The sequence below is a fragment of the Ictalurus furcatus genome, chromosome 27 (assembly GCF_023375685.1).
Source record: "Ictalurus furcatus strain D&B chromosome 27, Billie_1.0, whole genome shotgun sequence".
Classification (NCBI taxonomy): domain Eukaryota; kingdom Metazoa; phylum Chordata; class Actinopteri; order Siluriformes; family Ictaluridae; genus Ictalurus; species Ictalurus furcatus.
In genome coordinates, this window is record NC_071281.1 from 1,141,999 (window position 1) to 1,154,968 (window position 12,970).

At 43.5% G+C, this 12,970-nt stretch overlaps 1 protein-coding gene across 1 annotated transcript; it reads left to right on the forward strand.

Moving 5' to 3' along the window:
• Window positions 1–270: 270 nt before the first annotated feature.
• si:ch211-161f7.2 (retinoic acid-induced protein 2) lies at window positions 271–12,930 on the forward strand. The gene is made up of 3 exons (XM_053616467.1): window positions 271–449; window positions 6,745–6,816; window positions 9,194–12,930. The coding sequence occupies exon 3, from the start codon at window positions 9,228–9,230 to the stop codon at window positions 10,695–10,697; it is 1,470 nt and encodes a 489-aa protein (XP_053472442.1). The 5' UTR covers window positions 271–449; window positions 6,745–6,816; window positions 9,194–9,227; the 3' UTR covers window positions 10,698–12,930.
• Window positions 12,931–12,970: the final 40 nt, after the last annotated feature.

The following is a 12,970-nucleotide window of genomic DNA, read 5'->3' on the forward strand; positions in this document are numbered from 1 at the left end:
TAGTAGTAGTAGTAGTAGTATATACCCCAGATGTGCTATTATTATTGTTGTTGTTGTTGTTATAATAATAATAATAATTATTATTATTATTATTATTATTATTATTATTATTATTATGCTGAAGAATGTCATTTCAAGAATGTATGTTCACACACACTCACACACACAAATCTAGTTAGTGTGAGTGACTTGAAATAAAGCCAGCAGTGTGTATTCAGATGCTTGTGTGATTGTGTGATCCACCTCCAGTGGAACAGTGTGATGGTCTTGAGCAGAACAGAAGGCTGTCCATGGAGTGCACTGCTTATCGCGACTGCCCAATAACACACTTCCAACAGAAAAACCCCGGTATGCAGTCTCAGTATCGGAGCGGTTAACGTGGCTGTGTGTGTGTGTGTGTGTGTGTGTGTGTGATGAAAGAGGATTCCAGCTGTATACGCGTACGAGAGGTAAGACCTGGGGGTAATTTATTCATATTTATAAACACACGTATTCATTTGCGCGCAGTTACTCCGCGTATTTGGAGCGTATTTGGACTGCGCACTTCCGCTGCTGTGTGGATATTTACTCCACTCGATTACTCCTTTCCTCTGTTTTGTTGTTGTTGTTGTTGTTGATGTGCAGAAGTGAAGGTATATGACTAGTGCTCTTTTAGGGTTTATTATCAGCTGTAGCAAAGCAAACGGCGATAAAGGAGCGGTCACAAAACCAAACCGAGCCATGAAATGGTTTATAAACGCAGCCGCCAGACCAACCCAACAACCAGCAGTAGTCTGGTGCTCACTGCGTGGGTATCAGCTACATGACGTGCTCCATGTTCCAACCACACTTTACAGAGAATGGAGCTGTGATTGGATCTGAGCCAGTGCAGTGCCTGTTAAGACTACTTTTATTTCCATCCAGTGAAATGATCTTTCTGTGGAACACAACGCTGCGTGAGCGACACGCCGTGGGAAGCGCCCTCGCGCGTGACCGCTATCTGAAGCGTGTGTAACGTCATGACTGTTTATTGGCCTGTTGTGATCAGGAGACGTGTCAATTAGCGTGTCGCGTGATATAAAAACAGCACCTGTGAACCGCGCCGTCAGCCTTATTATCTTCAGTGAGACTGTGGAACCTCCCAAAACTACTCTGAATTTTTTAAGAAACGCTTAATCTTTTCAATAAATAAATAAATAAATAAATACATAAATAAATAAATATTTACTTTTCTGTCCCTTTAAAAAGAGAGAGAGAAGTATTTTCACACTTTCTGTGTGAAGTGTTTAGGGGTGGATCCCTCCAGAGGTCTGACTGTACACATTGTTAATTTACAATTAGGCAGCTCCGCTGGTGACTCGCTCTCTTCTCGGCCGAAGGGAGATGGGTTTCAGAGCCTCGCTTATCTCAGGTTTGGGGGATCTCGTATGGATCTGGAAGAGGAGCCGGAGACGAGCGCTGCTCTATCTCTTTCTCTGTCTTTCGGGTCCTGCTCTCCGCTGAAATTTGGAGCTCACGTCGCGACTCCTCTTTCCGCTATGGCTGACTCCAAGGAGTCAGAAGGGTGTGCTAAAAACTGAGAGCAGCTCTCAAGCATATAAAGAGCTGCTTGAAGTGATTACTAAGGCTGGGTGAGCTTTTTTCTCCCCAATGAAAATAAATCTCCCTCACACTGCAAAAAACTCCCCTTTTTTTCCAGAAGTGAATGACAAAATATCACGCTTCTGGGGGAAAATCATACATAAGCTGTATTTATGACACTGCGATGTCTGATTATCCGGCCATCGTGGGGAATGAACAGGACGGCTATTTAGCAATGCTGAAGGTGGAGGAGGTTCTTGCAAGCTACCTCACTCCTTTGATGGCAGTTAATTTAGTGGGGCAGGCTTTGCCATCCAAGCCATGTAAGACCACCGCAGCATTGGTGGGCAAAGCCTATGCGGTAGTGGGTTTTGCTTTTGGGTCACTGCAGACAATGACAGTGTTGCAGGCCTACCAGACAGACCTGCTGGGCAAGCTGGACATACGGCGGCACTCAGCCAGTTCCTTCCCTATTGTGTCGAGTTCACCAGCGCTAGTGCAAGGGAGGCACGGAAGGCGAGTGTGACAGTTGTGGCCTGCTACTAGGCCTGATCTGAGAATGGTCATAAAGGCCAAGCAGACAAAAGAGGAGCAGTCTTGAGGGGCCGTGGAGGGACGTATCAGGGGACATGAGGTTGTTTGGGCAGTTAGCCCCCAGTACTACTGTCTGGCCTCCCCTACATACCACATACTCCCCTACATAACACATACCAATATCGGGTTCTTCCCTCTGGGCTAGCTTTATCCCCTCGCACCTTCACAAAGTGCATGGATGTCATTCTGGCTCCATTGTGACTCCAGGGCATCCGTCTACTAAACTACCTGGACGACTGGTTAATTCTAGCACGATCCAGGGAACTGGTGATTCAACATAGAGATGTTGTTCTCGCCCACATGAAGAGCTTGGGGCTCAGGTTGAACCTCAGAAAAGTATGCATTCTCCAGTGCAGTGGACAACTTTTCTAGAGGTTATAAGGATTCTACTATGATGATGGCGTTTCTATCCCCAACAAGCGTAGGGTCAATCCTATCAACATTGAGCAAGATAAAGCTGGATCTCATCATCCCCTCCGGTCTCTACGAGAGACTGTTGGGGCTTATGGCAGCAGCAGCCAACATCATATCTTTGGGCCTATTGTACAAGAGACCATTTCAGTAATGGCTGAGAAGTCGAGGGTTTTGTCCGAAGACAAAACCTCTTAGAGTAATCAGTGTCACGCGGCGATGCCTACGTGCTCCGAGAATTTGGAAGTGTTCCCGGTTTCTAGTATTGGGTCCCACTTTAGGGGTAATGACAAACAGATCAATCACAGGCTGGGGTGCGGTCTTAAACGGATGTCCAGTTCACAGTCTCTGGAGCGATCTGCATCTGGACTGGCATGTAAATCGCCTAGACACGCGGGCTGTATTCCTAGCACTGAAATTCTTTCTTCCTCAGTTGAGCGGTCACCATGTGTTAGTTGTGACAGACAACACAGCAGTGGTCTCCTATATCAACCACCAGGGAGGAGTATGTTCGCACCCCCTGTTCAGGCGGGCGCAATTAATTCTTCTCTGAGCAGATGGAAAGTTTTTGACAGTGAGTGCAATGTACATTCTGGGCAACCGGAATATGGGGGCAGACATCCTGTTGAGGCAGGGACTGAGGCCCAGGGATTGGAGGCTCCATCCACAAGTGGTGGAGTCCATATAGCAGAGGTTCGACCATGCAGAAGTGGATGTCTTTGCCTCTGAGGAGACGACACACTGCCCGCTGTGGTTTGCCCTCACTCCTCCCACACCACTGGGGCTGGATGCCATGGTGCACATGTGGCGGAGGTCACATCTGTACATTTTCCTGTGACCGCTCTGCTCCCGCAAGTTCTGGCGAGAGTTCGCCAAGACTGTTTATGTCTGCTGCTAGTAGCACCTTATTAGCCAGCTCGAATATGGTTTTCAGAGATAATATCCCTACCGGACGGCACTCCCTGGGAGATTTATCACCCCCGGCCAGAATTTTGGAAACTGAGGGTCTGGCCCCTGAGGGGCACCAGTTCATAGATTTTGGTCTCTCATCTGGGGTTGTAGAGACCATGTAAGACATCTGTACTTACGTCCACCGCTCCGGCCAGTGGCGTAAGTCGGAGCAGCTGCTGGTCTGCTTGGCGGCGACGGTAGAGGTGATGCTGGGTCAAAGCAGCGCATCTCTAATTGGATAGTGGAAGCAATCTCTATCGCTTATGAGGCACGCGGCCTCGCTACGCCTCTGGACATAAGGGCTAATTCCACTAAGGGGGTCACCTCCTCAAAGCCTTTGTCTAAAGGGGTACCCTTACAGGATGTGTGTGCTGCTGCAGGGTGGTCTACGCCGCACACATTCATTCAATATTACATCCTGGATATGCATTCCACCCCGGGCTCGAGTGTCTTGCTGTGACCCTCCAACTTGGATCTTTTTATACAGGCTATACCCTGACTATGACGGAGTTGGTATTGTCGTTCCCGCAGCATGTAGTTCACGCAATGTTGAGTTCCCTTTGAAAGGAAACGTCTGGCTTACGCATGTAACCCTGTTCCCTGAGAAGGGAACGGGACGTTGAGTAGCTTTGTCATACCGGGGCAGGCCTGTGAATTGCGTCTTCGCTTCAGATAATAAGGCTGACGACTCAGTTCACATGTGCTGGTTTTATATCACGTGACACGCTAATTGCCACGTCACCTGATCACGGCAGGCCTATAAATAGGCACGATGTTACACAAGCGTCAGATACCGGTCACAGGCGAGGGCGCTTCCCACAGCGTGTAGCTCACGCAACATCTCATTCCCTTCTCAGCGAACAGGGTCGTAACCCAGACCTTTTAGAGCCTAGAGTTTTGTTTTTAACTGGTTCATAAAGCAATTCAGCATGCTTCCACTGTTTCGTTTGAACAGATTTTTAGTTTTTTTAATGTTGAATATTTCAGCTGAATGTATGAGCCAAAAAAAAGTCACCTTCCATATAATTTGTCTTATGAAGGTAAAATGCACTTATATTTTTCAGTATTTCTCCAAACATGAAAATAACTTTAACAACTTGGAACTGAAATGTGAATTTATTCTATATTTAAGAGGGCAACAATCCAAAAACAGCACACAAGATGTCATGACCATCTCAGTCTCTACCTGAATCAAAGATGGTGGCGTATATAACCTCTGTTGAACATAGGTTAGAGATTTAGACATTTTGAAAGTAATACACCTTAGATTATCTCATCGCGACTGATATTAGCTGCTCAGACGTTCATTCATTCATGCATCTTTATGGTCAGGTGTGGCGTGGGGACACGTTGCAGGGCACCATGCACACAAACACAGACACAGGGGCAATTTAGAGTAGCCAGTCCACCTACTGTTGGAATTGGGAGGTTGGAGAAGATATGAGAATCCACAGAAACAGTAACCCAGGCTCAGGATCGAACCAGGGACCTTGGTGGGGTCAGGTGGCAGTGTTACCTGTTCATCGTTTTATAGTTTATCTCTGAAAACATCCATCCATTATCTGTACTGCTGAACTTACACAGGGCCATGGGGGAGCCTGGGGCATGAGGCAGGGGCACGAGGGAAGGGATATGAGGCAGGGTAAACCCTGGACTAACCCACCGGAGGGCACAATCGCACACAAACCCATTCACATACTATGGACGATTTGAAAATTCCAATCAGCCTACAACGCATGTCTTTGGACTGGTGGAGGAAACCAGAGTACCCAAAGGAAACCCCCGAAGCACGGGGAGAACGTGCAAACGCCGCGCACACAGCGTGGAAGCGGGAATCAAACCCCCAACCCTGGAGGTGCGAGGCAAACGTGCTAACCACTAACTCGAATTCCACAAATCATTTTTAAATCAAAAGACGTCAATGTTCTGACTCTCTCAAGCTCTGTACCTGCATCACGTTACCACATCAAAGAACGCGGTGTACGAGAGATAAAACAGACATCAAAAACTATATCAGACAGAATCTGGGCGAGTAATACAGCAGCGAGGACGCAACAGCTGCTGAGAAAGACGTGCTACTCCGAAATGTTTACAGAACATTTGAATCACATCTATATTGGGTGATGCAAATCGTTTCATTTTTGATACCTGAAATAATGAAGGAACATCTGCGAAACGCGGAAACCTGCACAATTTTATGCCTTTCTTCCTAACGATATACTAACTTTTACACTGATATCTGAGAACAGCTTGAAGTACTGTACCTAGAGCCAATTTCCTTGTCACACCACATTCGTAAGTATCCCACCCACTCTTTAAGAGGAGAGATGGAGTCTGAAACCTGTAAGCCATTATGCTAAATTATGGCACCCTAGACTTTTTCCAACATGCACACTGGCTAAATTATCACAAGGAACAAAAAAAACATGGTCTAATAGCATATATAAAGTGGATATCTAAATATTTTCTAATCACGTGTTTGCCCAACGCAAACTTGCACTGAATAGCAATCAGCAACACCAGTATGAGACCAAAGCCGGTGCCGCTCCTCTTATATGATTTTAAAAGCCCAATATAGTTATATTCATTTTGTAATGGGTGCTATTTTCTCCTTAAACCCACCAGAGAGGGTCGTTTTTCACTCGTAATCTTCTTTCATTTCTTTTAGCCTCTCTTGTGTTGGCCCAGTGGCTTTCCACACGGAGGATATTAAGTTCCGTATATGGCTTATTCAGCTCATTAACGTTGGCCTCAAAGGAACATCTCCCTGATTTAGGAAACGAAGGCAGGGAGCCAAACACTGATTATATCCACTGCTATGGATACGGCACGACGCTTTGCAGTACCCTTTCCATTTGTTTATTGCGTCGGGATGTCAAGCAAGAATTTCACTTTTTACCATTTTATGTTAACGAGGTCTAGGCATGGGTCTTATAAAGAGGACTCGGTGTGATCTAAGGTAATAGCGCCACGTTTTAGGGTTAATGCTCTGTGATTGAGTGCATTCCTACCTTGTGCACAATAAGCTCCAGATCCACAGCAATCCTGACCAGGATAAAACAGTTACTGAAGATAATACATGCATGTATGAGTGAAGGGTTAAGAGCCAAGGATCGCAACACTGGCCTTCAGGTCGTCCTGCAGTTTGAACACAACGTCCTTCACTTGCGTCACCAAATACAAATTCCTGAAGACTATTTATTTATTTATTTATTTATTTACTTTCAGAAAACTTGCCCGAAGGCTTCAGACTAGGTGTGTACATCTAGACTGTGTTCCCGCAGGACAAAACAACCAAAGGTGAGGTTGTTACTTTCATATGAAGCTTGAAATGAAAGCAAAATACTCCAAAAGACTAAGAAACCAGCTCATAATGTTCGGGCAAAGACAAAAATAAGATGCATGTGAAGTTTTTCTCAGTCTCTGCATTGGAAACGGGTTCACAGTGGTGCGCACGCATTTCTGATTTGCAGCATCTGCGATATGTGGACATTACGCCAACTCCGCTCACGGAAAAAAGACCATCTTTGTTAGCATTACTCGAATAGGAGATCTCATAGGCATCTCATTCCCCATCAGCCCCTGCACACCACAAGAGATCACGTGCACCTGAGTCACGTTAATGTCTAATGAGCACTGGTATTAACGTTCTGACATTTCTTGCAGCTTGTGAAGTCCTTCTTCATGTTTCCAGAGATTGCATTTGTGTATTTTGCACGAATTCAGCGTTTATCTGCGTGTGCTTTACTCCAGGAGGCCAAACAAAACCTAAAAAGCCATTTCTCCCACATTACTGAGCATTCCTTTCCCGTGTTTCCAGGGAATAGTGGTAGGGCTCACACAAACAAAACCGGTGTAAGTAGACTGCACCCACTTCCATTTTAAATCTGAATATGAAAACAGATAGGAATATTAAGTGCAGATGCGGTGGCATTGTGTTATGCCACTTAGAGCATATTACTGATGCTTTTAAAAAAAATGACATTTTTTTAATCCCTGACTTTGAACTGCCTTTCAGATGCAGTAACATCGATTTACTCTCTATGGTAATATCTACACTTACTGAATTTTAACGTTTCCGTGACCTGAACATGTGACTCGGGTTAGCTCGAAAGTCTCGAGATGCAGAGCTTTATGAGACTGTAAAGATTTCGTGTAAACAGTGCCTGATATTTTGTGAGGTCGGTCCACTCTCTTTGCTTAATGCAGGGTAATCCAAACCAGGGCTGCTTTCTGCTGGTGATCATTAGAGATGATGGTGATTCATGTAAACGCTGAGCGCACCATAACCGCAGATGTACAAAGACGTACAATTTCTTCACTCGCCATACTAATATTTACTCGGGTGTATGTCTGGACATCGTGCTTTGCTTGATGTAGCGCAGGCTGATTTAGGCATTCGGTAGACATAAAGCATGCACAGTGCATGAACAAGAGTCAATAACAGTGAATAGTGACTACTAATTTTCTGTTTATACCGTAAAAACTGGTGAATTCTCGAATCTAATTGGTCAGGAGGTTTCTCATTTCTATGCTAACAGCTAATTCACAGGGCAGATGCGGCACATTATCTAAGACTAGATAATAAACAGATTAAAAATCCTGCTGTTATTTAACAAAGAAAAATAGATCATAACATTTTTTGGAAGGAGTCTCCAGTGCCAGCACTGTTGCCTGTCCAAGGTAAAGTTCATAGCCACGGGTTGCAGGAACCTGTTCCGTGGATGTTCCACAGTATCAAATGGAACAATAAATGGATAAAAAGTATGGCATTCTCGGATTTAAAAACAAAAAAAAAAAATTGTAATCAATTGCTTTATAAGTACTTTATGATGTTTACAGGTCCTTTCTAAAGTCGAAAGGTTTCGGTTATTGCCACAACATGCTGCGTGTAAAACAAACTTTCTTTTATGTTCTGAGGCGGGATCAGAGTTTGGATCCTTTGAGTTATTTTTTTGGGAAGGCTGTGAGTAAGTAAGTGTCACCTTGGCGGGTACTTGGTGTGTTTGGAAACGCTGACTCATTTAAATCTCTGGTTTATGACATAGTTACTCCTCAGCTCGTATAAATCATCGGCACAGTCGGCAGGCGACCTTGTAGACTTTCCAACTCTGAATTACCATTTAAAAGGCCTTTTTTTATGGCCACTATTTATTTCAGAGTTCTTGGCAGGCTGTTTGGTCATTTTTAGGCCCGTCAAGCAGAATTCATGGTGTCAGACACGTGTTTGTATTCCAAGGGTTTAAACAAATGCTCGAATTTATGGCTGGTTATTGATTACGTCGCTTCATTGGCTAACAATGCATGCGAAACGACAACGAGCGGTGAGGAAACGAAGCAGCGCAGGGCGCAGACGAGCAACACTTTATGACGCGTTCAGTTTCATAAGACACTTTTATGTTGAAGTGTTATGTTAATATAGCTAAGAGCTCGAAAACCCAGAAACAGAATATCACACAAATGACGAGGGAAGGAAAAAACCACTAATGTTGGCCAAGCAATTTGGTTTAAGTCCTCAGGTTTTCGTTTTTATCATGGACACGTTGAGTATACGTGCATGGAACACATCCTTTGGCTCATCCCGTGAGAAATGAACTGTCTGTGTGTTTTCACAGTTTAATAATGTATATAAAATTCTATATAGATTTGACTGATGATACGTTCTATTCTTTTCTAGGAAAACCACAAATGCTCAGGTATTAGTGCTCACCATGGAGGGCTTACAGTGTGAGCCTTGTCAGTTTGGAGGGGATGAAACCGAAGCACATAAAGAAGCAGAGGTTTTGGAAGAGCACACTCTTCCTTCTGAGACTTGGAGCAAAAATTCAAACACGCCTACAGGACCAGTCCATTCTTCAGAAGTGGCTGTTGAAGACTCAACCATTTCCATTCCTTACTCTGAACCTTTGTTGGGTTTAATTCTGAAAACGCCAGCTTCCGTGCAACCCGTGTGCTTTGGTGGCAGTCCAGTCATGCTGCCTGTTGAAGTGCAACTAGCAGGGGAAGTAGAACCTCAAACAATAGCCACACCTGTAATTACACCTACACCAGACTGTATCCGTCTACCAGTGATCTTTGATCAGCCTCATATGCAGTGTTTAAGCTGTCTGTCCTCATGTCCAATCACTTCACAGCAGAACCTTCCCCAGTCACTGCAGCAGAATAACGGACTCTCTCAGAACCTGTCACAGAGTGGCGATGGGAAGTCAAATATGTCTCAGCCTTCAGAGAACACCGCCACGCACAGCTCTGAATTTTTAGCTGCTTTGCGAGAATTTTTTCCCTTTCTTAGAAATTACAGTTCCTCAGCTTGTCCACGGAGTAGTTTGTTTCCATTAAATGCCTTTAGTAGAGGTTTCATCCCCCCAGACAGCACTTTGTCTCACCTCTATACTGGTTCTCCGTTGGTTTCCCTGCTTCCTCCTGCCACCTTGCTAGTCCCCTTTCCACTTGTTGTTCCTTTGCCAGTGCCTCTACCTATACCAATCCCAATCCCACCCTTTCCAGACTCTAGAGCAAGTCATTCCATGAAAACAAGTAAAAGCACCCAGACCATAACAGAAGACATTCCAGTGTGTACCCACAACATAATGTCTGGCTATGATTTCCTGCAGTTACCAACCCAGCCTCCCCCTCCAGCTTCTCAGGAAGAAGTGCTTGACCTCACAGTTAAGGTTGCGCCAATTCAAACAAAGCAAGAAGCCCAGTTTTCTTTCTGTCAAGACAACGTTCTGGACCTTTCCATGGCGAACAAATCACGCCTTGAGCCAGGCAAAGACTCTAAGCTAAAACATCATGGAAGGAATTCAACGAATGAAGAATCAACAAAGCTGATGCTGCCCGTGAAGTGTTCGCAAACACGAGTGACCGGTCAGTCGAATGGCTACTCTGATGTGGGGTTTAGCATGCAGTACGGATGGACAACACAAGAGCATTATAAAAATTATGCCATACAGTATTCAGGCCAAAATGGCAGCGTCATGATGCCAAAGCAGATACCAAGAGTGACTCGGTCTACCACGGACACCTCGGTCATGTTTTGTGAGAAGCTAGTAAGGCCACCACAGGGACAAGTTTTAAAGCGCAGAGTTGTCAAGCAAAAGAGAATGAACTCTCAGAATATAAACATTCCTCCAATCAAAAAACAGGATTTGATGACATTTCTTCCGAGCAAGTTCTAGGAGTTCCCGATTCAGATATTGGATTGAGCTTTTGCAGGACCTTAGCCATCTCGGTTGCTTTCTTAGAACCGTAGCTGGGTTTAATTCTCAAAATGCCAGTTTCCTTGCAACCTGGCTGCATTGTTGGTCGTCTAGTCAGGCTACCTCACTTTAGCACGGATCTTAGATCAGCCATATCTGCCATATTTAAGCCCGCTGTCCTCATGTCCAACCCATGAACAGCAGAACCTTTCCCATTTACTGCAGCAGAACAGTGGAGTCTCTTAGAACCCGGCAGCGCCGTCGGAACGACGTCAGAATGGAGGGGAAATCAAATATGCACTAAATGGCCAAAGGTTGTTTTGTTTGTCTTCTTTTTGAGCTTGTGTTTTTGTGCAAGTACTTAAAAATCTCTTTTAGGTTTAGAAAAGCAAACTATTAGAGCTTAATCATATGAAATGACTTATATGCCATGTATTAGTTTTTAACGTATTCACTTACGCGTCAGCCCTAACTCCTGTTTGTTTGTTTTTTTCTTAACTCGATTTCTTCAGATTTCGAATTTGCAAGTTTGGAAAAGTATAAGGATATGCTTTCCAAGTTTTCTGGATTAGAGCATCTGCCATGTTTAGAATAGCTATAATCCGTTTCAAGTAGCGGTCACTGCAGATGATCCGTGGTGAAGGCCCAAGTTAAATATCAATACTACTAATACTATCTTATCTATTACAGTGAATCATTTAAGAAGTAAAACACGGCGTCAACAATATCATTGTGAAATTTTATTTAAAAGGTGTACTGGAAATGGCTATATTTTTAAAAATGAGGTCAAACATGAACCCTCTTTTCAAGTTTTGTTCCAGTGAAATATACGAAAGAAATGTGACCTTTTTTATGTGATGCAAGCAATTCACGCTGTTGTAGAAAAGTATACAAATAAATGGAAACTTGAACCTGAGAATAACAGAAATGTCGGGATGCCCTAAGAACTAACAACACACGTATAAATGTATACCTTTTTTTTTTTTTTTTTTTTTAAAAGAAAAGCAGCATTGTGCTCATTAAGATTGAAATAGCATCAAAACACAGAAATATGAAACAACAACAACAAAAAGAAAATAGCAATAGATCACTTGGCATAAAATGACTGGGATTGGATTATCGTGACTGAGCTGAGACAGGTGACTCGGTCACACGTGACGTCAGTATGAAGTCTGATCATTGGTTTGGTAAAATGGTTCCCCTCATACGGATTTACAGTTCAGTTCTATGGTAGCAGGGTTAGGCTTGGAGAATTTCACCCCACCAACAATGTGCGTATTTGCGTATACATTTCTCTGCCGATGAACTCACACCCCGGGGGTTATTCTTAATGAATGAATTAATGCTTAATTTGGTATCCTTAAAGTACTATCCTATCTATGAAAAGGTCCAGTGGTGTCTGCGATTCCGACTGAAACCACCACAGATGTCTTCAGAACCTATTTTTGTAAACATTAACCCGTATATAACTCGTATAAATAAGGATGATTGTATACAGACGTTTACGTCAATTGACAAGATTTTCCTAAACTGTCTGATAAACGATGGCATGATTTAACAAGTGGATAAATAAATGAAAAAAGCACAAACATTGGCATCTTGAGGAGTAATAAATTAAAAAGGAGAGAAAAAAAAGAAAAAAGCAGTTGTTCGAGTATATTTAAACTGATTTGTGCTAACAGCCTCGACTTCATACTATATTTTATACTATAATGGATAATGAAACACGGATAGCTGCCTTTTATATGTTGATCAGGTCTTGTTGCAGTAAAAGCGCTCCTGATTTAACAGTAGGAAATTTAGTTTAAATATAATTATAGTAAACGGTCTTAGTGGTTATTTTATAACAGCTTTGTTCATTGTTACAGATTTTTTGTTGACATATAAACGAGCATGTAAATCTCTCTACTAAATAATAAATGATGGTTCCATTACCTCTTGTGTGTTTTGTGGGTTTTTTTTCCTCCTTTTTTTTTTTTTATCTCTAAATGAAGGGAGTACAGTATAAAAAGCGGGGGAGGGGGGGTGGTACAGTGTCAGCATGGTTCTGTCACAAAGAAATCCTTTGGGATTCAGCTTAGTCCAGCTGCTGAATAGTACCTGCATTGTTCCTTCTCACGAAAACAGGCGCTGAGGTCGGTAGTGGCAGTATTTAACCCGCGTTTGTGTCTAAAATGATCCCTATTTAAAAAAATTGTGTCGTGAGAGGAGCATTTTGTCCCCCTGCTGTCTAAAAGACTCTCTGACAAGCC